A 27,622-nucleotide genomic window follows, 5' to 3' on the forward strand; every position below is an offset into this window, starting at 1 on the left:
CGTCTGACGGCGCTTTGTGGGTTGGCCCAGGCTTCGTCCCTTCTTTTGCTGTTTTTGGCCAGACCTCAGACTCTAACAATTTTGGTAAAATCTTCAGTAATTAATTTGCGTGGATGACCCACGCACGGCAGCAGCTAATGGGGCCTTTGTGCTGGAAACAGCCGTAGTGACTTCTTGTCTAAAAAATAAATTTAAAAATGCCAGATAATTGTGTAACTGCAGTCTCCCTTTACATAAAAGTGTAGATGTAGATTCATTTAAATGTCTTTTACTTGATTCTGTCTCTAACCAGCACTTGTTTACTGGTCCCACTTATTATTCATTCATCATTCTCTATTTCAGAGCTTTTCATTCATTCATTCATACTGTTCATATGTTCTTTTTGTAATATAATAACGCCACTTATCCCAGCATCCATTGCACTATGCCCCATAACTTAAGATATCATAAATATAACTTAATCTGCATGTCTCTCTCTCTCTCTCTCTCTCTGAAGGGAGGGCCCTGACAGGCAAGTCGTGTGATGCCTCCGACGCAAAAGTGGGTACGACGCACTGTCCCTCCACCCAGCGTGGGCGTGCATGAAGGACAACAAAGCAGAAGAGCGGCAAGCCGAACTGAAGCTGGCCAAAATCTCTGAGAATGGGCCAGGGTTGGTGGACCCTGGGAATACCAGGAACTGTCCTCCCTGGTTTCGGACAAAGCGCCTTGCCGGTCACTGGTTGACCACCTAAAACACAAAGGGTTCTTTGTTCTCGGTGAACCCTTGGAGGACCTGCAGGATCCAAGGTTGGTCAAGCTCATGATTTGGTTGACACACTTTTTTTGGTCTGCCTCAAATGTACGTTGCCTTTATGAAGCTGTAATGCATGTCAGCTCTCAGGAGAGGGAGGACAGGTCCAAGCACCTACGTCTGCTTGGACGGAGGAGGCTTGTCATTGCCTCCAAACGGGCGACAGTCTATCGGATCGTGTGATGACCCTGTACCGGTACTTTTGCATGGCCACGCTCACTGTCAGGCTCTGTAAACCGGAGAGACAGCGGTGAATTTCGACGTAAGCGTGCACTTATTCCGACAGCCGGTTTCTGTTTTTCTGCAACTTTAGCTCCGGTACACTTCAAAATGTTTTCATCTTTGCCTACAAAAATAAACCCTCATCACAGGTGAGTGAGTGGAATGACTGGCAGGTGAGCGCCGGTGTTGGGGCGAAGATATTGCTCCAAGGCGGCGCCGACAGAGCTGTCATCAGTGTGTGTGTGTGCGTGCGTGTCCGTCCGTCCTACCTATGTTTTTCTTCCTATGTAAATAGGCTGTGCCGTTGCTCGATGCTGATTGGTGGGGGCCGCTGAGTCCTATCTGTGGCTGGCGGCAGCTGCGCACCACCGTCTATTTAAGGGAGCAAGATGGCGACCGTCGGGGAGAGACAGAGGGAAGCCAGCAGGCCGTCTCCATTTCTCCTCGCCTCCCAACCTGCCACACTTTGTTTCTTTGCTTGTGTATAGTTCAGTTCCTAATTGTACGGGTGGACCTTTCAATGTGTTTATTTTTCTCCTGTTTTGTTTAGTTAGGAAGGTAAGTCATTGTTATTCTTTTGGGCCCTTATGGGTTGTTGGGTTATCTTATCTTACTTTCAAGACAGGGTTGTTTTTGTTTGTTGTTTTAATAGTAGGCCACCCTACAGTTTAGTTAGTTACCTTTTGTTTACTTAATCTTTATGTTGAATACATATAAATGATTGTGTCCAATAAAAATATTGGGACCTACACTTGTGGTTTGTGGCTGCTTGGGGGACGGGGAAAATGGGGCAAGTTACACCGCTTTATGTTGCATCCTAGGCACCCCTAGACTGGGGCGTAACAGTAGGCCACATTCAAATGAAGAAACCTTTTCCACAGATGGGATTTAACAGCTCTGCATTTCCTTTCCCACTGCCAGAGGTTTGGTGCGTATCCGGCCGCTCTACTTGGAGAGGCTAGAGGAAGCACACTGGGACCAGGGCTGCTTCTTCCTGGGAACCACAGGACTTCCCGTGGCCAATTCTAGGTCCGATTTGCACCGTCTGTGGAAACAGTAAGAGGACTTTTCATTTCTTCAACTGATCTCGTAAAAATACAGTAGTTTTCATAATGAAATAACAGATTGTTTATTTGATGAAACGTTAAACCATATGCATCAAACCTTAACACTTGGAATTATCCATTATTATTATTATTATTATTATTATTAATATTTTTTAAATATATGGCACATTCTCTGTAATTTTACGTAGGCTACTTGTTAATTTCACAGATTTATTTTACAGTGTATGTTGTAACTTGTTATTAGTGCTAATATTGTTAGCTGGTTTCTCCATCAATTGAACATGAGCTTTGACAAAAAAATTCCTTCTGTCAGTCTGTGTGTTTTTAATTATTTTTCTTTTTTTTTTCTTTCCCCCTGTCCTCCACAACACAGCTGTGCGATGAACTTCGGGTCAGCGGTCCCAAATACGCTGCCCGGTAGGGCCGAGGCCGTGAGGACATCCTCTAGGGTCCGAAGGTAAGGGTGTCATTTGCTGGTGCTGACGTCAACACTTCTGGCATCCCGCTTGACTGCAATGCGCGATGTTTCTGCAGTTCAGTGTCAGTAAAAGTGCCGACTGACTGCAAATGGGACGCTTTCCTCGGAGTTCCCAATTACAAGCGGTGCCCTCGCCCCCTCCAAAGAGGACATTGTCTCTGCCACATTCGGAGACAAACGGACCTTCTACTTTCAAGTGGAGAAGAATGCAGTTGGAGAAGCGTGCCCTATATGTCTCCGGTAGGCACCAGATACTGTATGTAAAAGCTCTCTCTCGCGCTCTCTCTTGCACTCTCTCTCTCGTTCTTCCCCCCCCCAAATTGCTTTATTGGCATGAATGTCATAAATAATATTGCCAAAACATCAAGGATAATAATGTGAGAAGAAATATATACATTTAAGATGAAAAAATTTAAAAAGAGAAATTCAACAACTGTCATGGGTTGGGGTCTTGTGGGGATCATTTTCCCTTTTTTGTGCCTCCTTGTGGGTTTTTTTGTTTTAGTTTTCTCCCTGGTCTTGTGGTGTTGATCCTGTCTCGTGTTCCCCGGTAAGTGTCTGTTCGTTCTGCTTCCTGTTTTATGTTGGTCTGGTTTCCTGCACACTGTCTCGTCTCGCCGAGCTTTACTTTTGTCAGTCTGATTGTCTTGCCCCGCCCTTATGTGTTTCACCTGACGTATCACCTGTTCCCTGTTACCTCGTTACCTCTTGTATTTAACCCGTGTTGACCTTTGTCAGATCCTTTTGCCAGTTTGCCGTCGCCCTGTGAGTTCGTCTGTCTTGTCGGCGTGTCCTGTCCGCGTGCTTCCTGCAAATTGCTCCTGATTTCCCCTGTGAGTTTTTGTCCCAGATATTCCCCATGAGTTTTTGTCCCTGTCCCAGCCATCCTGTTTTGCATTGCCTCCCCCTCGGACCTGTTTGTGGACCTTTTTTTTGCTTTTGGACTTTTGTATTTTGATTATTCTTGGACATTACCCGCTCCTCTGCTCCCCGTGTTGTTTCCTTTGGACTTTTTACTCAATAAATCTGTGTTCACCTGCTCCTGCCTCCTTGTGCTCTGCGTTTGGGTCCTCATTCCTGCCTCACTACAACAGTATCATTCAATCTATATACTGTAAAATATCTAGTGTCAAATGTAAGGAAACAAAGATGGAAGAAAACAAAACCTGACAAACCTGGAGTAGAGGACTATACGAGAAGTCATATACTCACTCTCTCACTTTTCTTCCCAGGTTCCTTTGGCAGCCAGAGACCATCAGAAGAAAAAGTTAAAGCTGTTGTGGCCAAGGAGAAATGGAGGACAAATATCCCCTCCGCAGGGGATGTTCTTCAGATGTTGCTATTGCCATTAAAGGAAGTCAACCAAGATATCAAGTCAGTGGTGGAGCAATAGTGGAAGGGGATCAACTTGAAGGATTTTGGAGAACCCAAAGGTAAAGGTGAGGAAAAACAGAAGACCAAGTCCCAACTTTCCTGCCATGACATTGCCATGGCAGCAAAGGAACAGCTGTTTATAAGTTTTTTCTTCCGCTGTATGCAGGTGTAATCGCTACCATGCGGTTCTCAAAAGGCGATGTGATATGTGACTACCACGGAATGCTTGTCTCCTGGGGAAAGTTTTGTCCCCAGGGAAACCTGGGGACAAAACCACTCCTGGATTCCCAGATGTTCCCCTGCAAGTGTCCCCCTGGCAAGGACACCTTTGGAACGCGGTTGAACCACTCGAGCAAGGTTTCAATGTGAAGCCTGTGGTGTTCCAGCTAAACTTTGCAGAGGGACCCGTAGGCACCATGCTGTTCTTGGCCAAGAAAGACATAGCCGTCAACTGCGAGCTGCTTTGGGACTATGGTGTTACAACGGGCGTCCTTCCTATGTGAAGGCATAGGCATGGCTGGATGACTAAAAGATTGGTGTGTGTGTTCATTGGTCAAATGTGTGTACTCAATTTAATGTTTGAATTCAACATTGTTTTTGTTAACATACTGCAGAATAGACCTTTGGTCACAACCAGAGATGGGAAGTAAAGAAGTAGAAATACTTCGTTACTGTACTCAAGTAGACTTTTCAGATTTTTTTTTACTTTACCATTTATCTTTTTTGGCAACTTTTTACTTTTACGTCTTACATTTTAACATGAATATCGGTACTTTCAACTCCTTACATTTCACAAAACAGCCTCACTACTTTAGTTTTGTACTAAATGTCGTCTATAAGGTGTGATTGTAGGTGCATGTCAGAATAGCGTGGACATTCGCCTCACAACGCGAGCAGGCGCGCACGCCACACAGAGAGGGGAAAAAAAGAGAAGTGAAAGACTAGCTGTCGGGAGGATATCAGTTTATTTATTTTTATATTTTTCCTTTTTGTCTTCTCCCTCCGCGTCATTAATCTGTAACAACAACAACAGAAGAAAGCATGTCCTGATGTAGTATCTGTTGATTTTCTCACGTTTATTTCTCCTTCTGCGACTAGAATGCAAAACGGTAAGGGATGAAAGGAAACAAACATGTTGCCGATTCAGGCGCACCACACCTTGGAGGATGTTGGTCCATTTCACAGAGGTAATTGTTTATTATCTTGAGGACGTCAAATATCCACTTTCGTCTCACTGCGAGACAGTAGACTTCTTCGCTGGCACCCGAAGGCTACGCCATTGTTTCTTTTGAAAAAAATCATCCCAAGATAGATTTTTACTTTTGTAAATGGTGATTAAAGCTTTAAAATAAGTCCATTGCATAAACAAAGCCCGTACAGACCAAAATAATGCAAAAAGGTAGTAGGGGAGACATAAAGGGATAGTTGTAACGGCATCGCTTTCACCAATAAGGGATAATATAAGAGTCTTGTGAGAAATGTCATGTATAACCACTCACTCTTTTGTGATGTAGTGTACATAATTCACAGCCAAAACATACATTTTCATCTTTGTTTTACTAAATGTCAAACATCTTCCTGTAATTTTAGGTGGATTACAAGCTATATCTGGAAAATAAAAAAAATCTCAAACAGAAAGACAAACCAAGAGTCCATGTTCATCAGGCAGTTCTTTTAATCCTGATCTTCTTCCACGGTACTCTCCGCGATAGAATCTGAGGAGCCAGCCGTTTCCGTGGCAACAAGAGGACGGGGCGCAGCCTGCCCCACGTAATCTTTAGCATCCTTAGCAGAGGTGAAGCGCTGTACTGGGAGACTTTCTTGATCTTCAGAGCAGGAAAGGAATCCATGGTTTGGTAGAAGGCTTGGCGCTGTGTGACCGGGAAGTTGCTGTTCTCAGGGGAAAATTGAATCTTTCTGCCCTTGACCATGGGTGGAGATTTCTCCGCAGCTTGTAGGATCGCCTGCCTGGTTGCGTAGCGGAGGACATTGAATGTAAACGTGCAATTAGTAGTGTTCTTTTTTTGCCTATCACTGTAAATTCGGTGGGCTCTGATGATCTCGGTCTGAACATCTGCCATTTTCGGGAGCCACTTAGGCCGGGAGTGTGAGAGATACTGAATAGCAGTTGAGCTTTCCGCCAGGGAATGCAAATGTTGCATCTTCGGTGTCTTTAGAAAGCGTGGCCATGGCTGTCGAGTTACTTTCTACAGTAGTTTTTGGATTGTCCACATCAGATCTGATAGAGCCAATGCTTGCGGTTAGAGTAAGGTGACCAGATTTCTCAGACAAAATCCGGGGACATTTTCAGCTCAGACGCGTATTTACCTCCAAAACAAGTAATGTTTTTACTTTTGTAAAACTTAAAACGGGGACACTAGACCTAGAGCTGTTCTCATTAGGGGCTGAGCCCCCCCCCCCAAGGTCTGATCCTAGACCCACCCCTGCTGCTACTTCCTACTCCACTCCACTACACCTCAGAGGGGAATGTTTCAAGATAGAAAGTCCTAATATTTCAAGATAAAAAATCTTAATACTTCAAGATAAAAAGCCCTTATATTTCAAGATAGAATGTCCTTATAGTCCTAATATTGCAAGATAGAAAGTCTTAATATTTCATAATGTTATGTTTACTGAACTACTGACAGATTTTGCTTTATTGCTCAAGGCTTGTTTCTGCAACAGCTCCTTGAGAATCAGATGAAACAAAAACTATTGAGGACATATTTTCCTTTGACATTGATGCAGTATTAAAGGAGATTGCTCCAGTTGGCAGAAACAAGCTCCAATGGAAGTTAATAGGTTAATTGTCCAGCTTGTATTTACGTTCATGAAAGTGCCCATTTTGCTGCTGACAGACTCAGATTAATATTCGAAGTGTCTGACAACATTATGGAAAGGATTTCTAAGGAGGTCGACCTATCTGTTAAAGATGAAGATCCTTTTTTAAAACCTAAAAGTCCGCGAAATTGCGTTCGCTGAACCCACCATACTCCATGTAAATAATCAGTGATTTTAGCAAAATACGGCTTCCTAAAACATCTCTGGGCCTGTGTGTGTGTGTAGGGTGTGCAACCATCGGCAAGTCAGTATTTTCTTTCTTTCATTCCAATTTCGGGTCTGTCAGTCACAGTGAAAACCGGGGACATTTCCGGGGACAAATACGGGGACAGGTCGCCAAAATCGGGGACTGTCCCCCGAAACCGGGCACATCATACTAGCTAGCTGGGCATGAATAGCAGTTAGCTTCTTGTTGTTAATCCCCACCTGTCATCTGAAAATGACTCTATCGAGCACAAAGTGATAGAATATAGCAGTTGGAACCATATAACACAACAACTTGGCAAAATTGGGCCAGGAGCTATATTCCATCTGTCGAGCCGATCATGTGACTCTTGTGATGATCCTCTCACAGTTATTTAAAACGATTCTTTGTTGAGAAGAAGCTGAACTTCGTCCTTTAGCACACTTCTCACACACATAAACTAGATTTTGGTTTCTTTTATTTTTTAAATAACACAACTCGTCTTACACTAATGGCTTTGAATACCTCATGTCTTTCTGTTGCAAGTTGTACTTGGTCTCAGTGTTGAGCATTAGATTTGAAAGATACACAGAGGGCATAGAGTACATGGATAACAGCATCTGGTAACAACATACGGCAGATCCCAGTGTTACAACATTAAGCAGACCATTACACAATAGTGATTGGACCAATACTGACAATTCAAGTTTGTTTAAGTATTCTACAGAAAAATGTGTCTGACACCAACAGCCTGAAGTCTCAAAAAGTAGCTCACAGCATTCATAAAAAACAACAGACTTTTAAATTGCAGCAATAACTGAACAGCTACTACAGTGTGAAACTCACTCTACGTAGAGTGCCCTCAATATTTTATTTATTATTTTTTTTTTTAAACTAATTTTTAGTTGACTTGTTAATACATAAAATCCCAAGAAATGTTTTAATACATTATCAGTCTTGATTATATTTTGTCCACCTACTAGCTTTTTCCAGAGCTTTGCTGGGTGGTCATCACGTGACCTAAGCCTTTCACATCTGACACATAGTGTCCTAACATGGAGGGGGGGTGATTCTAACCCCTTCTATCTGTTCCAAAACCTAGCGAATCAGAGGGGACTCCCTTTCCAGTCAGAACCTTTTTCAAGTCACAAGGACTCAGCACTTAGCTTGCCACTTAATATCTCTGCCGGTACACCCTGAAGAAAAGACATCCCCCTGTTACAGTAGATCACATGATGACTACCGAGCAAACCACATCTGGATACGAAGGCTGTGAGATGTGGTTGAAGGCTCAAGAAAAAGCCAGTAAGTGGACCTTAACTGGTGTTTTTTTTTTTTAATGAACGTATTTGTTATCCTTAGGAAATAGAAAGTGGAATATCTTGAGTCCTAAATGGTGAAAACTGGATATGATTGTAAAAATGGTGCTGGTAAAAGTCATCTTTACCTTATCAAACCTTATTTGATTTATTGAAAAGCTGGTAATTGTTACCAGTAAAGTGAGACATTTTAATGCCCGAACGGATAGCTGTATTTTAAACTAGACAGCAACTATTTAACAGAGCAAACATAATGTACAGCCTCTGATCAAGGTGTTGCATCAGAACAGTTCAGACAAACCCAGTTCTTGCTTATGAACACTCTCTGCCTTGTATCCATTACATCAAACTGTGATTTTCATTATAAAGGCACTAAAAGTAATAGTCTTTTCGTACCCTACTTTGTTCACACTCCTTCACTTTCTGTGTGGCTCCCATTTCTATTTGTCACACATCATCCTCAGTCCTTTTAAGTCCTTTTGGTGGACAGCTTCACTAGTCCTTTTTTTCATTATAATGTGTCTTCTCCACCATTCTCTCCCATCTCCTTAACTATCATCACTTCTTCCGTTGCTTTCAAGGCATTGACATTTCCTTTATTTTTCTCCTTAGGCTCCTCTTCACGTTCGTGATCTTCCTCGCCGTCCCCCCCAAAGTTTAGTCCCTCCTTCTCTGCTGCAGTGACAGCCATTTCTACCTCAGCCTTTAGATCTTTCTTTTTCCTTCTAAGGCAAAAGAAGTTACCTAAGGCGATGACAAAGGCTGACAGTGTGACCTCACAGCCTGCCAACAGGAAGACATACATGTACTGATGGGTGGCATCCAAGAGGCGACCTGGTGGAGAATACAAGAATATTAGCATGACTATTACTGGTTCTTATCAAGCTAAACTCATGAAGTGAAACACCTTCACTTGGCCAGATACTAGGAGAATCTTGAAAAGACGTAGAAACTAGAACCTTTTTACTGTAACCACAGCATCCCCAGTTCAAATTTAGCTTGTGACCTTAGTTGCATCTCCATTGTTTCCTGTCATCTCTTAATTATCACTATATAAAGTCATTAAATGGACAAAATGCAACAAGGTGTGGATGCTCTGGCACATTAAGTCTAGTTCCTTTTGTTCAAAATTGCTAAAAACTGAAAATGATGAGCCTTAATGTAAGCATAACACAAACTTTCACATGCGTTCCTTCCATGCTCTGACCTGCTCCAGGAGGTCCCACTAGTACAGCAAAGGCTTCCATCAGCAACACCAGGCCTATGGCACTGGAGAACTTCTCGGTCCCTACAATAGACATGAGGACCTCGAACTGTAGCGCTCCCACCATGCCATACGAGATACCAAAGAAGATACAGAAGACCACCAGACCTCCATAGCTGTTTGCCTGCAAGGAGAGAAACCAGAGACCTGAAAATGACAACTGGTTTATGGAGAAAAGACAGGTGATAAAACAAGCCTTGTTGAACAAGAGAGATTAAAGGTACCAACATACAGTAACCTAGACTAGCTATACAATGAGTAAAATCTACATTATTCAGTTTTAATGCCAATCAACAGTCAACAATCTCTGTTTTACCAGCCTGATTGTTATATACAGTACATAAGATGACAGAATCTCTTCATTTTTTTATTCCATTGTTTTCCATTCTAGTATTTTTCCCCAGTAAGAGCTAGGTATGTCAAGTTCTTTGACCTGTATAATGGCAATATATGTGGTTTCTAGCTAATTTGTGAAGGAACTGCACATCATCTATACAGACAAATTCCTCTCAATTCTCCTTGTCATATAGAACCCAATGCCGCATAGTTACCTGGGATCCTATGAGGTCAGTGCAGCCGTTGAAGACCATAGCAAAGCTGAACAGGTAGACGGTTCTGGGCCGTACCCACTTCATGCCCGCTATGAGTCCTGATGCGGGCCGAGCAAACATATCGACAAATCCCAAGATGGTGAGCAGCAGTGAAGACTTTGTGTCTTCATAGCCGAGGGTTTTAGCGTAGCTGACCACAAACACAGGGGGCACGAACAAGCCCAGCACCATAATGGACGCTGCAAGGGTATAGATGAGAAAACCTCTGTCCTTGAACACGCTGAAATCCAACAGTTTCTTTTTTTCCCCTACTGCAGCTGTGGGAGGGCTTTCCTCCAGATACTGTGGCTTCTTAGGGGGACACAGGGGCCTCATGAGGGCACCGCAGGCACAACAGTTGAGCAGAATGCCTCCTAGTATGAGGAACCCCCCCCTCCAGCCATACTGGTACTGGAGAATCTGTCCCAGTGGGGACAGGCAGCACAGTGCCACAGGGCTGCCCGCTGCTGCTAAGCCATTGGCTAAAGGACGCTTCTCACTAAAGTAGCGATTCAGCATTATCAGAGACGGCTGGAAGTTCAACGCCAGACCCAGACCTGAAGAGAGACGTACAGGCAATGTTACAGAAACAATCATTTTTCGCTATGTAAAGAAAAGTGGAACATGGCATGCTGAGCAGAGAATGAAATCAGACTCCCTATGGGTGTGTTGTAATCTGATCTTCTTTGTTCTATTTGGTATCTTTCAGAGGGCTCAGGTTCTTCTCCTGAAGAGCATGAATGTGCTCATTGAGGTCACATGGAAACGTGGCCATCAGCTTGGATATATTTCTTATGTACCAATGATTTTGCCCATATGATATCATTAAAGGAAAGCCCAAGACTAAAAAATATCCAGATTTTCCTCTGTGAAGCAAGAATATCCACAGCCCATAAGTCACAGATTGTGACTTACAAAATAGTTAAAAGACACACATTGTCAACTACTAGGACTACTATTACTACATTTAGTGTTGGGAACTGCTTGAAATTTAGGTAGCTTGTTTACGGACATCTTTTGTAAGGACTCATCAATATTGTTGCTGTGTATTATAAAGAAAATGAGCAATTATAAAGAAGCAGCTAATCTGCATCTGATTTAACGTAATAGATATGGATGGTCCTTTATTAAATGTTTTTTTCCTATGTGTTCACGTATGTTGTGACTTTACCTGTAATAACTCCAATGCAGAGGTAGATGTGCATGATACTAGTGGCAAAGGAGGCCAGAATCATTCCCAGTGAGGCAAAGAGCCCTCCAACCATCATTACCGGTCGGCAGCCAAACCTGTTCACCAACACACTGCACAGAGGTCCTAAAAAACAAAAACAAATCAATGCATAAGTACACAGTATACACGTGAAGACAGTATTTAGCATGTTGATGCTAACAGACTATGAGATGTGTATTATCCTTGTCTACCTGTGCCATATAGCATGGCAAGCAGTATTGACGAGATCCAAGCGGTGTCACTGTAGCCGACGTCAAACTCTCGGATAAGTTCCTTGAAGAAGACGCTGACAGCCTTAGGGAAGGCGTAGGAGAAGCCAGTAATGACGAAGCAGCCGGCCAACACTGCCCAGCCCCAGCCGCCATCTGGGGCCTTCACACCAGGAGGTCCATCGTCCACCACTGCTCCTCCCATGATGCTCTCCGATTGCTATGTTAAGGTCAGTGGCTGTAAACATAGTGGTAAAAACGCACACTTAAAATGTAACATCATATCATATCATATCATATCATATGGCTGTTAATAGTCCTGAAACCTTACAAAAACGTATTATTTTTATGTATTTGTTTATTTATCAGGGACACTAGCTATTACATTATTACAAACAAAGAGACGCAAGGTTTTTTAGGACGTAAAGAATCTCATGGTTATCACTGATCAGGATATATCTTTTAACGGCAACATAAAACAAAGATACACAGAAAGATGAAGAAAAACCAGTCCATACATTTGTCGAGAGGGTGCATCATATGGGAGATTCACACTACTCCCGATTGATCACCCTCCATGGTGCAGCCGCCACATAAACCAGTGAGAATCAGTAGTGCAGGTACAAGGGTGAGAGGTACCAATATGCAAACATAAAGCACATGCTCATACAGACACAGATCAGTACGGGACCTTCTTGGAACCCCCCGCCCATAGACCACACAGCATCATTCAGACCTTCCATGACCCCAGTGTGACCCATGCAGGACTCTGTCAGGAGTCAGTATCACCACCCATACTAAAATAACACTCTTGAATTCCGCTTGCTCACACACACACACACACACACACACACACACACACACACACACACACACACACACACACATCTCTGATATGCAGATGAAAGGAACTTGGATGTTACCCAGCATTGTGTATCTGTGTGAGATAGAGACACGGTCAGTAAAAATAGAAGTGTCTTACATATTTCTACGACAAATGCAACACTCTGCCAAGAGATTAAACTCTAGACTTAAAATGACCACTAAACTATATTTATTTCTCTGTAGTTGTATGTTTATCCTCTTGAAGACGCCAAAGTGATCATACACCAGTCTTACCTACCACTGTGTAACTAGTAGGTTTCACAACTGAAGCAACAAGGACACAACAAAAGAACCTTTGAAAACTTTACCATTACAAACACAGCAAATTGTGTTTCCTGAAACAAACGACAAAGCCAGAGATACCACTATCATGAACCCACTGGAGAATATATTATTTCAATGTAATGTAATGGGGGGAAGATGAATGTTCGGATGGTGAACGAATGAACACAGCCCAGCAACACAATCCCTTTTTTTCCTGTTGAGTCTGACCATCTCAGCGCCACCTATGTTAGATGACATGTTAGATGACTTTACGTCATAGGCCGACCAGGGCTATACCCTTTGGGGAGGGGCCGCTCACCGATACCCTACATTTCTGAAAATCCTAGACATGGTTGTGACCGTTAGTGCTTTCTGATTAGCCTCTGTTTGTATTGAAATAAGAGGCTGCTGTGGCCCCCCCTATGGGTTTAGCAGAGGCTGCACAGTTTCACCAGCGGGCAGCAACCGCACACTAGGCCGGCGGATTGTGTTGCTAAGAACTTGCAATGTATAACTATAATTAGAGCCTCAAAACACTACCGGCCCACCTGGAAAAGTCCCGCCACTCCACCTCCGGAAACCACTTAAGTATAGGCTACCCCCAAGGAGATCCACAAGGTAGCCTACAGTTACAAACTAGGACTTATTATTTTCTTTAGAGAAGTTAAATTAATTAGGCTATTAGGCCTATCTCTTTTAGTAAGGGTAAAAGGCAATCTAACAGTCTATCTCTCTCTCTCCACAATTAATTAACATAGGCTACATGATGCATTATTATCGTCTACGTAACCTCTAGGCAAGTCCCACCCTACGAAGCAGCTCGATAGGTCGGGGTTAGGCATTGAACTTGAGTGGTTAGCGTCTAGCGCACTTTTTTTTTTGGGCACCAATCTCGCCTTTAGGGGCGTATTGTTGTAACAAAGACTTAAAATGGATGTAGTGGCTTCAAGTTGCGTTTGCACTGGTGAGACAGCATCATTAAAACAAGAGCATATATCTGTAGCTTGAGAAGTTTGAGCAGGTGTAGTCAGTAATGGTAGGTAAGTAAGTAAGATACAGGGCGGCACTTGCCACATGCCACATGACTTATTGGCCCAATCACTGATTGGCTCACCCTGAATATTCTTACCCTAACTAGCCATAACCAATCCCACTCCTCTTGCCTAAACCTAACCAAACCAACCAGAGCAGGCAACAAGTACTAGTCATTTAGGGATAAGTTCCCTAATGAATATTCTCGAGTCTTCCCCTATCATCCTGCAAAAACATTATCAGTCAAGCCAAGTTTCATTAAGATACATTTTGTATTGAAAAGTATTCAATTGCATGTAAAAAAAACAACAGTAACAGAACTAGTTGTGTGTGTGTATGTGTGTGTGTGTGTGTGTGTGTGTGTAATGTGTCTTCTCTTCTGATTAAAACAAAATTGTTTAAACATAGAATAAGAATCAAACAAGTTGGAGCCAATTGCTATGGTAACAACAGGCAGACACTCCAGGCTAACGTTAACAGCTAACGTTAGCTAGCCGGCTTTTTAGACAACACAGATTTGTTAAGCAATGTACTGTTAAAATTTACCTCAACAAAAATGGCTTCTCAGTAATTAAAACTTGTTTCATGCTTCTTGCGTTATTATTGAAGTAACCTAGCTAGTAAAATTCCTATTTAGTAAGAAGTCGTGAGCAATGATGATGGCTTCTAGCTAAAATGCGTTTGTGTTTTGCCCACATGTAATAAGCTAACTTCTGTGGGGGAAGTAGTTTTTAGTTTTCTTTGATCGTGGACTCAATACAATGTCTAAGATTTGGCACCTTGCTGGCCACTTTTCATTATATCTTTCATAATTCAAGCAATGCTTGGAACAAAGTGTTCAATCTTTGATTTTCTTTTACTGCTGGTAGCGCATTTGCTGCTCATGATCTGTCCTGAAGAAACAATGCTGTGCGATTTCTGTCGTATGTAGGCTATGACACGTCATACAGCATGTAACCACCTTCTCTGCTGTTTGGGTTCATGTTTAGTTGCCACTTTGTGCTATAAAATGGTTCATTTTATAACCGTACAACTGTATAACTTATAGCTGTGTAGAGCCAATGCTGCTGGCTATGTCGGTGCGAATTTACTTTAGCCTGAATAGGTTAAAATCGAAAGCTTTTTGTCTATATTGTTGTGTACAAACTTTTTAGATTGAGCTCTGTTGGTTGAGCATGTTGTAGACAGTACTGCCATTGTCGTTGCAGTATGCGTTGAAAGGTGTTGGACTTTAAAAAGATAGAGCAAAGTTAATGTTCTGAAAACAATGTACTTGTGGTTTATGTTCCCTGCAGCTCAATAAAACAACTCACTAGCCTTAATTAGCATTTGACTTCTTCACACCAACCCAACCTTCTAAAAAGAATTGAATAGGTCACATCAGGAATTTAACATATAGAAAGAAAACAGTTGTCCCACAGGAAAGGAAACTGCTGTTCCCGCCTTTTAGGAGCCCCACTTTCTGTGTTGAGACTGGGTAGGAACAATGGCAATGTTTAACCCTCACGTGATAACCTTTGATCTGTGTCCAGGAAGAAGTTAGAGGTGTGACCTCCTCATCTTAGGCAGCGACTGAGATGCGCCCAACATGTTCCCATGCCAACGACGGACCAATGAGAATGGGTTTAAATTCACCCCCCACCAGGTGCAGTGCAGGGAATATAATTCTGAAACTTACAATGATTCTGGACTGTTTTGATGTGACTCCTTAAGAGGAGGCATGTTTTTCAGTCTGCGGCTGGCCGTGTTATTATGTTTTGTGTGTTATTGTCTTTGTCATTTCATCTTCATCTTTCTGTTTCATTAAACCTTTTGTTAATTCTTCATTGGAACCCTAGCCTCTCTCCATCTTCATCAATCCAAGAACGTGTGCTAGTTTTTTCTAACAATGGCAAACCTGTTGCTGTTTTTTTCAGTTTGTACTTTTTGCTACTTCTAATACTTTTGTAAATGGCCCACTGACTTTTGTACTGGCCCCTCCCAAAATACTATTTCTGCCTGAGTTGTGTGAGTGAAACACACGTGGTAAAAAAGCTTGTGGTCGAGACACCAGGGGCAACATTTATAAAACGTGTTACAAATTCATGACAATGTCCGGGAAAGTCATGAAAAGCGTGTACTTAAATTGACTGGCGCTTTGCACACAATGTTACGGTACTTCGTTGCGTGACGTAATTCCCCATAGGCTGCCTTGTGGGCGGCTCTGCGACGCGCACGTACAGGCAGCAGATGAGACGAGATGTAAGTGCAGCTTCACAGTTGAACTTTCCACGTACTGTCCCATGTCCAAGCTCACATGGACACCGAAAACCTGATTTTACTACATTGAAAAGGTTTTATAAGATATTTAGTTGAAGCTGGCACAGAATAGGTCATAATTAGAACATTATTTAACATTTATTTATTTGAAAATAGATCTTTTTTTAATAATAACTTTGTTATTTTTGTATCATTGAGGCATAATAAAGCCTATTCATTAGCCTCTGAGAGTGTCCTCTTTTTTGGAAATCAAAATATGGTCACCCTAGTATATATAGCCTACAAAATATATGTCGATTTTATTAAGCAACATTACTTTGGGTGAGTAGCCTATAAGTCATAGATTTAGACTGAGTTGGCTTCCTTTTGATGTGTTGTTCCGCTTTAGAGAAAGTTTCCTGTTATGTTGCTCATTCCATTGTGTAATAAGCGACAGACAGATGTGGAACACGGTGCGTAGGTGACGCACAAACTCCGATAGCCTACGTGAGGATGGAAGCGTAGCCTGTATTCAATGTGCATCCCTGGGCCAGATGTCTTATCTGAAAAGTTTTAGTTTCAATGACTATCCGGCGACATGATCAATAATAACATGTTATAAGAACTTACACCATCCATAGGCATTAGCATCTCTAACACAATTATAACAATGCGAATACTAACCTTTTTCCTCTTTTACTCGTCTTTATGTGTCTGTTAGTCTGGCGTAGGGCCACAGGTAATCGCGTAACACAGGGCATATACAGCCTACAACCCCGACAAACAGAAACAGAAACCATTGATTAAAAAGAAAAGACTAATCACACGATACCTGCTGATGCCGACACCTTCCGAAGCGCTTCTACATTAACTGCGTGAGCGCGCTTCAGCCGCGGGCTTTATCATGCGCTGGCGCGCGGGAACTATTGTCTATCCTTGTATGTGGGGAACAATTTGACAGACGCACCGTTGCCAAGGAAACCGTTTCCTTCACATAGGAAAAGTTTAAGTTGAATAGCATAGCGTTTAATAGTCTTGTGTTTCAGAGCTACACAGTGCTAACTGTGAAGTAGACTATGAAGACCTATGAGCCCAAATGGCTCATTTTGTAGCTAGGTTGCTGCAAAAGCTAACGTTAAAGCTAGTGTATTGTGGTAAGTTAAACCTACGAAAAGTGTGTGTGTGTGTGCGCGCGTGTGTGTGCCCGTGTGCGCGTGCAATTTGCACCGTTTATTTTGTGGAAACCAAACATTTTACATAGAACTCGTTTATTTTGTGGAAACCAAACATTTTACATAGAACTCGTTTATTTTGTGGAAACCAAACATTTTACATAGAACTCGATGCTTCTTTGCCAGCTAACTAGCTAACATGGTCACAGCTTAATTGACCGAGACCTCAGACAATGCATTTTATTTACTCAGAATAGCAGGGCACTTCCTGTTTTTTTGCAAATTATTAATATGAGATTGAACCACAAACGTGTTTTCTGTGATCTTTTTAAATTCACTGCCTAACTGCATAATTAATATCCATTTTATGTTGGATTGTTTAATTGTTCAAAGGGCATGATGATCTGGAATGAGGGACCGCATGTATATAAATTAAAACAGTTAAAAAAAAATCCACCAACTTCATCATGATGTGACAAGTGTAAACTAGCTCAAGGGTTGCTGTCTCATTTATTTTGTTAAGGTCCAGAATTAGATTTTTGCCTTCAAGTATTAAGATGTTCTTTAAGGTACAACACGTTTTTCATACAGTTGCCCACAAGCTTTAATGCATGGCAAGGTATAGACAGGTTCATCCATCTAAATATCCATATTTTTAGTCGTGAGGACTTTGATTGCTTTAAAGAACTGCCATCAAAACCAGAGCATTTTCCTCCCATCCCCTAATGCTATGGGAATAGCTCAGACGTAACTATTAGTTATCATAGCTAGCCTGACGTGAGTGGATAAGAAGTACATTGTGGTGTCCCAGAATATAAAAAATAGTCCATCTACACCTGAACCTGATTGCACAGTCAGTATGTGAACTATAGCACATCAAAAGTACCAAAAACTTGTTGATTTCACAAGAAAAGGATGTATGTTGTGATCCTTTACATTCCCTGTAGGTAGGATGAGGCTAATGTGCCTCATTACTGTAGAGGCCCTCCCTAGTGATAAGAAAATACCCAGCAACTGGTTTTTCACTTTTACTAGAACTGTCTAACATTGAGAACATACAGTATGTAAACAACTCCCTCTGTTGGCTATCAATTTACTTAGGGCTTTATTTAGGGGTATTGATGCATCCTTAATTAGAATGAGTACTACGTGTTGCAATGCATGATGACCTATATTGTTGCTGCTATGTGTATTGCAGTTGTACCATGCAGTCAAATGGGGACAGAGGACCGGGAGACCTTGAGACCCAGCTGGCTGCAAGAGTTCAAAAACTGGAGAGTTCCCTTAAAAAGGCTCAGGAGAAGTACACCTCCCTCAGGTATCTCGTCTATGTCAACCTCACATCAGGAAAGCACATGTAGTTGTTGGGTTTGTTGTCAGGTTGCATCCCAATTATTTTTTACTTTCACTTATTTGTTGATTGCTGAGTATTTCACTCATTTCATCATTGCATCTTTAAAATTGTGAAATATTTAAAAATGGAGTCTATCACAATTTTCCAGAGCTTTAGGGAACATCTTCACATTCAGTTTTTTTCATTTGACCATCATGGCAAAACCAAATACATTCAGTTTACAATAATATAAAACATAGAAAAGCAGCAAATCCATGTCTCAAATTAATATTTGGCATTTTTGCTTGATGTAGGAACAGCTTCCATATCCAAATTCAAATTCTAAGTCTTAACTGAAAGACACTCCCATTGAGAAATGATTGCCTATTGTCCCACACCTGGAGACAAGAATGGGAGGGGAGAAATGTATTTAACCCCGTCTTTGTTTGTCATTTGAGATATTCTTGATGAATGTCCGGAGAGACCAAAACGTTAGTTTTTCTAAACAAAAGGGGATGCTATAGAAAGAGCAGAGTGCAGGATTTTTTCCTTTGCTTTGTAGGCGCTTTTGCTTGATAAAATAATTAATAGATTAAGTGATTATCAAATGCATTCTCGGCCATTTTTCCAAGCCGTTGGCGTTGAAGCCCTAGTTTGCTGTCAAACATGGTCTAAGCCACGTTCAGGCTTCTGATTAATTATGTATTTGGGTCCACTATATGTCTCTGGGGAGTTAGTCTATCCTATTTCCTAACCTGCTTAAGTGTGAAAAGTTATGAATTAAGTCTCCAGTAAACTGTTAATAATGACATAACAACAGTTGGAACATTTGAACTCTTAAAGGGGTTAAGCCAAGGAACAAAATAACATATTTCCTCTACCTCTACCTACCTGTAATGCACGCAGATAGCTTTATTTGCCCTGGTTTTGAAATATGTGTGAAAGATATTCCGCTTCCGACCCACACAATGGAGGTCTGTGGATTATCAAGAGTAACCAGGACATTGCACTGCATCTGGAAAGACACACTGCTATTTTATGGTACTGAAATGTTTAAATGTCATTATTTGAATGCCGTCAGACCCAAACACTAAAATTGTATCCAGCTTCATTGTATTCGGGTGGAGGCAGAAATCTAAGAGAAAGTTATTTCACAGTCGAAACAAACAAACTTAATATCCGAATACAAAGATACCTACCACATGTAAAACATGTCAAAGGTAAATAAATGAGAAAACATACTTTAAATTTGAGTTAACAGACCCTTTTGAGTTAATCCACTAGAATTAGAATCAGCTCTTTTGGTATGTTTACACATACAAGGAATACACATACAATAAGAATCAATTTAGAAAGGCCCCCACCGCGGCTACCATAAACCTAGCTTTAAGGGGATAGTTACTTTGTAAGACTTATTTATTGACAATACATTTTACAAAATATGACAAATGCGGATCTCCCTCCCAAACACGTCATTTTTTTTATTTTTGTTCAACTTAAAACGGGAACACTAGACCTTGAGCTGTTTCCCCCAACAGACAACATCATGGAAAGGATTTCTAAGGAGATCGACCTTTCTGTTAAAGATTAAGATCCTTTTTTGAAAACATAAAAGTCTGCGAAATTGCGTTGGCTAAACCCACCAGACTCCATGTAAATAATCAATGATTTTAGCATCGTAAAACACGGCTTTCTAAAATATCTCTGAGCTTGTCTTGAGCGACTATCGGCTCCGTTTGGTCAGTGTTTTCTTTCTTTCACTCCAATATCGGGTCGGGGGACAGATCCAGCCGGGGACAGGTCACCAGAACCGGGGACTGTCCCCGGAAACCGGGGACGTCTGGTCACCCCAACTTAAAGGCCATGTTTATATTTTAAAAAGAAATCACGGTGAGGGCGTGGCGGCAATTTTCCGATGGTCCCTCCACTTTGTAAATTTCATATTAATAACGGACTAATTATTATGTACTGTTTCATTCGTCAGAGGACGTTACCAGCAACTGAGGGAAGATTTCCAGTTCAACTTGGCCATCCTGGATGAACGAGATAGAGAGTTGGAGAGATATGATGTCATAACTGCGAGAGCTCTGACTGTGGAGCAGAACAGGTATACTTCATCTGACCCTCTTCAATCCAAATTATTGTTGTGTTGCAATCAGTCATCAATTATATTCTCATTCAAACTCCACCATTAGCAAAAGGATGCATTTACAGCCCATTTTGCACATTTACACATTCTATTTTAGAAACTGTTCATTTAACTTCAAAACCTATTGCATACAATATAAATGTCTATATTTAGTTAATAGATAAAGTAAACAACCACATTTATTCACTTAATTCATTTGATTAAATAAAACCCTACCATGGAGATTTAGATTGTCAATTTAATACCATAATTTAAAAGGGCAAATCCTTGAATAATGTTTGTATGTAATTATTTATGTAAATTACGTTTGGGAGTGAAAAAGAGAGTTGTAGTCCTAATTTGGATTAGGGCTACAACCATAAATCATGGAATAATGATCAATTATTCATTTATTTAACCTATACTTACACTAGCACCATCCATTAAGTGGTGTCATTATGGGTGTATGTGGGAATATGGGATTATGCAAATAAATAAAAAAAAGCTACTTTTAAATGCGTTCCCTGCAGAAAATGAAAATGAATCCTGAAAAGATAAAATGCTATATCTAAACTGAATTGCTGACATAAATGAAGGTAAAGTAGTGAGAATAATTAAAAAGTGGTAATGGTTTTAATTAGCATGAATTTCATTGAACTGTTTAATAAAACCAATAGTGTATGAAAGTGTAATATAAAAAAAAAGTCATTTATTAATTGCCTGTTGATTGAGAAATTGATGAATTTAGTGTTCTTTCAGAAAAAGCAAAAATAAATCGCTCTGCTCTTTTGGTGATTTTACTCACACATCAACATGGAATTGATAAAATGTAGATAGAACCAGCAAGGGAAGCCTTGTTTATCCATAATATTAAATCCAGAGTCTAGGCACAAGGAGAACAGGAATGGCCCCCTATTGTAACGATCTAAGCGCAAAGCATGAAGCACATGATGCAGGTGTGTTTAAGGCGTGTCCAAATCCACTTTTGCTAGTTTGACAGGTGGAAAAAAGGGTCCGTACGCCGGGTGCATGGTTTAAACGGGTTGTACCTAATGTCTTCAGTAATAAGTCATAGGTGTGGGCACAACATGCAATAAACAAATCTGAGTGTCATTTCCCATTCCCTTTAAAAACCAGGCGTGTTTGTACCTTGGTGCATATCTATTATGATGGCGGCCTTGCACCGTAATATTTTCATTTGTAGTCTTTTGCATGTTTGTGTGCTGCTGCATTTCCGTGTGTGTGTGTGTGTGTGTGTGTGTGTGTGTGTGTGTGAGAAACAAAGTGCAAAGATGGACGCAGGTGCATTTGCTATTTAAACAACGTGGCTGCTGGACGGTCTTAAAATAGCAAAGACACATGCGTCGGGCTTTGTGCCGGCGGCAAGATGACTGTCTCAATCGGCTACTACAAAAAAGGTGGTTGTCATTTGCAGGAAGGGGGAGCTGAACCAGCTGCATATGCAGGTTGACACGCTGGAGAAGCAGAGAGCCAGAGAGACAGAGAAGAGGCAGGAGGAGCTCAGTAAACATCTGCACAATGCTGCTCAGCACAGGCGGCAGCTGGATGAGCTCAAGTGGTGAGTCAGGGGAAGGAAACTGAGAGTAAGAAAAGAGCGTTGATTGGTGTTGCACTTAGTACCATCATAACATGGATGATAAAGGGAGTCTTTGGTGGTGAAAGAAGTGTAAGAGTAAGGGCCTGATCAGACAGAGCGGTTTGGTCACTGCTGTTGTGTTGCTGAGGACCTCCCTTTCAAAAAAACATTAAGTCAAAGCGGAAAACACTGTTGGTGAAAGGAATCACTCTTATTAAGTATGGCTTCAGATTTGTGTCATATGGTAATGGATATCTTAAGAATGAACTTTTACCTTAATTAATACCATAGGACTGTAACCCCTTGTGTTTCTGTGCATGTCTTTTTGTGGCTGGATGGTAGCTCTATGGCTGGTGAAATTCAAAAGCAACAGGAGGAGTATGAGAGGATGAAATGGGATTTGAATTGCAGGATCCAAGAGTTGGAAGGAGAGCTTACCCTCCAAAGACAGGTAAACACACACTTTCATCTCTCTGAAGGTCTAAAAACTCTTTTTGGCCAATGTCTTGATAATGTGGACGTAATGTAGTTCACTACTGTGAATAAATCTTTACATTAGGCTTGGATTGGTGTAAAGAATAACAGTCTGCTATACCGAATTTTACCACTATTTTCACACGTCTCAACCGCTCCAGAGTGAGAATGATGAATGAGCCCATAATGAGAATGTTGCGATTTCAGTCCACATCCAGGTGGCAATGGACCTCTATTTAATGACTTTTTTACCTGAAGTTGGGTTATAGATTCAGTTTAGGTGTTTACAATTTGCCGTCTTTTACAGCTGACCTCTTATGTTTGTCCAAATGTTTCCATATGAGCGCAGTTTTTTTCTCTGAGAGTAACTCTGCCACGTATCATCTTGTCACCCCATAAAACTCATGAACCTTCTAGTAAACAAACACACTGTTCCCTCTCCAACCATCAAAGAAATAGGATTTCTTCCATGTTTATGTACTTGTCAATAACGGTAATATCCTGACAAGCAATTTGATTAAATAAACAGCAAAGGTTATAGCCAGTTTAAACGGTTAGCATAAAATCAAACGGGTTTTGCCGGTGAAACCCCAAGTTGACCCAGCTTTACTCCAAACTGTAATAGACTCTACGTCTTGTGTTACAACACAACATAGTTGGCTCTGGACAGTGAAGAGACATCCAGTCCACAGGACTAAAATAACTGGTAGAAGAGCCAGACATTCAAAGGGGATTAGCAGCAGACCTTTAGGATGAACCCAGACAAAAGAGCTCTGAATCTTTGACTGGTGTCTGTAACACTAAATTGGCCGGCTTGTGTATGTTTGTGTTTCTACATATCTGTCTGTCAGGTAAGATGAGCAGGTGACAAATAGAAGAGGATGGATCTTGTAGGCTAGTTTGGCTCCAGGAAGGGAATGTGCTCATCATGTAACAACGTGAAAGATTCATTATCACCCTCCCTTTACTGTATCCAAAATAAAGATAAGTGCACAGGAACACTGGAAGGGACAAAATGAATTGATTCTGGTTAGTTCATTGTAACATCATGTTGTAGCAAAAATAGAAAGTGCTACATTTTAACAGTACTTACACTTACACTCACACTCACACTCACATTACACTGCTATTTATTTTTTAATTTGTAATCTACATGTGTATTGTTTTGATCTTACCCTGCACACATTATATACAAAAATTAAATAACACATTATATTTTTTCTATGTGCCAAGTTAGAGCCCCCCTCTAACAAGCCAAAGTACAGTTGTGTTCAGAATAATGGCACTTTGTGTGCTTCAAAAAGTGAATAAGGCTCCATATCCTTAGAATAGCTTTTAATTCCATAATATCAATGCATTGGGACCACTCCACATTCAATTCCAAATCAAAACATGACCAAAATGATCAAGTTTGTGTTATACCTTTACAGAAAGTGAAGAAAAAGGGAATACTAGGCTGTTAAAAAAAAGAGCAATATTTGCATTTTTCTTTACAAACTCAAACATTGTCTCAAGGGTTTGCTTTACTCTGAATTATTGCACTAATATTTAGTTGCACAACCATCTGTGTAGAATGGAGTCAACCAACTTCTGGCACCTGTGACCAGGTATTCCAGCCCGGGACGATTGAACTACATTCCACAGTTCCTCTGCATTACTGGGTTTTGCCTCAGAAACAGTATTTTCATTTATGTCACCCCAACAGTTTTCTATGGGACTGAGGTCCGGGGATTGGGCTGGCAACTCCATAACATCAATCTGCAACCAAGACTTTGCTTGCTAATTGGTGTGTTTTGGGTCAATGTCTTGTTGAACGATCCATTTCAAAGACATTTCCTCTTCCGCATAAGGCAACATGACCTCTTCGAGTATATTGATGTATTGAAATTGAATGAGAAACCTCGCCAGATCAGGATTTTTCACCCCCATGCTTTACTGTCTTCAGTGTACTGTGGTTTGAATTCAGTGCATGGGGGTCGTCAGACAAACCGTCTGCGGCCCCTAGACCCCAAAAGAACAACTTTGCTCTCATCAGTCCACAGAATGTTTCACCATTTCTCCTTTGGTCAGTCAATGTGTCCTTTGGCAAATTTCAACCTATTCAGTACATGTCTTTTTTTCAGCAATGGGAATTTGGGGGGGGGGCTTCTAACACATAGATTTGCTTCACATAGTCTTCTTCTGATTGTAACAGCACTCACAGGTAACTTTAAGTCTCCTTTGATTTTCCTGGAGCTGATCATTGGTTGAGCCTTTACCATTTTGGCTATTCATCAATCCATTCAAATTGTGGTTGACCGTTTTTTCCTGGCTTTGGATGCCATTTCAAGGCATTTGAAATCAATTATTTGGCATGTAGAAATAACACTTCAACCAAAAAATATGATTTATGAGGTTAGTGATGTTGGACTGCTATTATTTTGAACACAACTGTATATATGTCCTCTTTTGTTTCATTCAGTTAGGTTTGTTGGAAAGTTCACATCCGGTTTGCTGTTGCTATTTTGGGTATATTTATATTTTGGTGACCTTTTTTATAGGCCTAGATATTAAGTTTTTGGTTTATGTTGTTATTTTTGGGTTGATGAAAACATATTTTTTTCTCAACAAAACCTGTTCTCCTCATTGCCTCACATTGCCATATGGCAACACCGTGCAGTATTAACCATCACTCCATCCGCTACCATCTGTCATTGCTTGGAAAAACGTTGGAGGACGTTGGTTCATTGTGGAGAGCAGTGATCTCTTCTTTATTTGTGCTGTTATGTAATTCATGTAATTTATGTATTCACTGTATACAGTAGCAATCAAGCACAGTTGAAATAGAAACCACACAAAACAAAGTGGAGACTTGTAGGGATGAAAGCTGCTTAATGATGTTATGTTCAGTTATACTAACTACGCCTATATCCCATTATAAATGCAATAGTGGTAACATGTTATATACAAGATCTCTTCCCTCTGGTTGACAGGAGATGACAGCAGCATTTGAGACTGAGCTCAGACAGCGGGAACACGAGTTCAATTTAAAACTGGATGAGATGCTCGCTGTGGTGCTGTCTCATGATGTCAAGGTAAGAAGAGTAAAGGAATGGTGTTTATTTGTTATCCGGATGTACTTTATTGAAGTAAATTTTCCATTTATGTTGTCTATAAATACTAGGTTTGTTGCGTAAGGTGTACAAAAAACAAGGCACATACTGTATATAGACAACATACTCTATATTGAATGCAAATTTGTTTTATTTGCCTTAAAAGTTTGATTCCTTTAAATTTTAGTTGCACAACCTTACCCCTACTAACCTCTTGCTGAGTAACGTATATTAATATTCCATGGTCCCGTGAATGTTGCATAATAAGCAACCTCCTTCATAGTAACTAGCGGTAGAAGCAACATAGTGTCAATTTAAGTAATCTTAATATTAATCTAACTATTATTGCAGCCAATCTACATGTTTGGTTTTCTTGTTGACCTCTAATCTTCCCATGGCTAGTTCTTCACATGTAAAGTTGTTAACATCATTTCTTTTGCTGTGTCTTTGTCTAGATGATGCTGCTGTCAAAAGAGACTGAAGTTCACAGCCAAGCTCAGCATCGGAACACAGAGGCTCTCAAAGCTTCTAATGAGCTCTGTCAGCGGATACAAACCCAGCTACTACACAAAGAACTGGAGATTAAAGACCTCACTGCTGTCAAGGACTACAAGTATGTGTGTGTCAGTGTGTCTGTGTGTGTATGTATGTGTGTGTGTGTCTGTTTAAGATTTTGTGATTACCTTCTGTCTCAGGTTAAAGGAGCTTGAGGATGAGCTGAAACGTATCAAGACCAAGTGGAAGAAAGAAGAGGATGACCACATTAAGAAGTGAGTCATTAATAATACATTAAGGCAGTTAGAGCCACCTGCTGGACTAGTCACCTACTGTAGCAGCACATGAAGCCTGAGTGGAGAGAGAGAGAGAGAGAAAAATCTACAAATTTGCACGTAAAAAAGAAATAGAAAAGAGGCCTATGACTTGACCAGTACTGTAATTTACAGCTGTTTGTAGAATGTGTTTGTTTCAGTGAAATACCTGAAGCTATTAGAAAGACTGTGTGAGAATTGGATATCACCACAGCAAACGTAGAATTTGAATCAACTCACCAGTTTTCCAGCTTTTGGGTGTTTATTGGGCAGAGCTCCTGTAGATGCCTACTATGGCAACAAAAATACCAAATGGGAAGAAGCACGTACGGTGGCCGACAGGGGCAAACGCCAAATAGACAAACCACAAAGAAATTAAGAAAACAACTTCATTAATTTGACAATACATGCGCAGCATTCAGCAAACCCGCTGCAAAAACAAGCAATGCAAAAAGAAAAGCCCACAATCTCCAAAACAAATGCAACAAAAGAGACGCTGCATCCAGATTACACTATGGAAGTTCTCCAGGCCTCTAGAGGCAGCGCTAAGTCAACAGCTTGATTTTCAACCCCAGAGAGAGAGAGAGAAGTTCAATCTTAGAAGGTGTGAAAAGGTGTTCAACTTCTTTGAGATCATATACCGTAAATATTAAGTCTATGTTGAGACATGTTTTCTCTCGCTTGGTGGGTGTGTCTTGGCTCAAATCACAGGGGGTACTTAATCAGAAGAGACATGCCTGTAAAATCGTGATAACAAAACATTTAAAACTGCATTAGCGTTTAACATTGACGTTTGCTTAAGCCATATTACCTAAGAGGGTTTAATTCCGAGGTCCAAAAGGTGTTTCACTGAAGTCACCTCCTCAAGTGTAGTATTGGGATTATACATCAACGATTATAACAAAATAAGTGTTCAATCTGTATTCATATCTTGGAGCAATTTGTTCTGGTAATAAAAAAACAAAAACAAACAGGATTTCTTGTCCCTCCCTGTAAGCCAGCCAATTTGAGCTTTGTAGAGACCGT

The 27,622-nt window shown here is 40.9% G+C and overlaps 2 protein-coding genes across 5 annotated transcripts in view; one reads left to right on the forward strand and one right to left on the reverse strand.

The window, feature by feature from the left end:
• Positions 1-8,785: 8,785 nt before the first annotated feature.
• Positions 8,786-16,909, reverse strand: LOC117937396 (monocarboxylate transporter 4-like). 3 transcript variants are annotated; one of them, XM_034861349.1, is made up of 6 exons: positions 16,824-16,909; positions 11,555-11,810; positions 11,304-11,447; positions 10,086-10,689; positions 9,486-9,658; positions 8,786-9,112 (listed from the first exon to the last, which is right to left on the reverse strand). In XM_034861349.1, exons 2-6 carry the CDS (start codon positions 11,775-11,777, stop codon positions 8,790-8,792), a joined length of 1,467 nt encoding a protein of 488 aa, XP_034717240.1. In that variant the 5' UTR covers positions 11,778-11,810; positions 16,824-16,909; the 3' UTR covers positions 8,786-8,789. The 3 variants fall into 3 exon arrangements, with proteins under 3 accessions (XP_034717240.1, XP_034717239.1, XP_034717238.1); XM_034861347.1 differs by having other exon boundaries at positions 8,790-9,112; positions 9,486-9,666; positions 10,094-10,689; XM_034861348.1 differs by lacking the exon at positions 16,824-16,909 and having other exon boundaries at positions 9,486-9,666; positions 10,094-10,689; positions 11,555-11,777.
• ccdc57 (coiled-coil domain containing 57) overlaps positions 16,823-27,622 on the forward strand; it is a 30,629-nt gene continuing 19,829 nt past the window's right edge. Inside the window, exons 1-8 of one of the 2 annotated variants that reach the window (XM_034861335.1) lie at positions 16,823-17,145; positions 18,362-18,481; positions 20,481-20,603; positions 22,060-22,203; positions 22,633-22,672; positions 25,668-25,769; positions 26,243-26,400; positions 26,483-26,557. In XM_034861335.1, the coding sequence (XP_034717226.1) occupies positions 18,369-18,481; positions 20,481-20,603; positions 22,060-22,203; positions 22,633-22,672; positions 25,668-25,769; positions 26,243-26,400; positions 26,483-26,557 (755 nt within the window). In that variant the 5' untranslated portion in view covers positions 16,823-17,145; positions 18,362-18,368. Of the gene's footprint in view, positions 17,146-18,361; positions 18,482-20,480; positions 20,604-22,059; positions 22,204-22,563; positions 22,673-25,667; positions 25,770-26,242; positions 26,401-26,482; positions 26,558-27,622 lie in introns of both variants that reach the window. The other variant, XM_034861334.1, reaches the window with a different exon arrangement.

Source organism: Etheostoma cragini, chromosome 21 (assembly GCF_013103735.1).
Source record: "Etheostoma cragini isolate CJK2018 chromosome 21, CSU_Ecrag_1.0, whole genome shotgun sequence".
Classification (NCBI taxonomy): Eukaryota; Metazoa; Chordata; class Actinopteri; order Perciformes; family Percidae; genus Etheostoma; species Etheostoma cragini.

Excerpts from the sequence above, each read along its gene's own strand:
- LOC117937396 (XM_034861349.1), bottom strand. The coding sequence starts at position 11,777 with ATGGGAGGAGCAGTGGTGGACGATGGACCTCCTGGTGTGAAGGCCCCA. Across the intron at positions 10,690-11,303 it reads CTGCATTGGAGTTATTACAG|GTCTGGGTCTGGCGTTGAAC; the intron begins GTAAAGTCACAA and ends GTCTCTCTTCAG. Across the intron at positions 9,113-9,485 it reads AGTGGGACCTCCTGGAGCAG|GTCGCCTCTTGGATGCCACC; the intron begins GTCAGAGCATGG and ends ATTCTCCACCAG.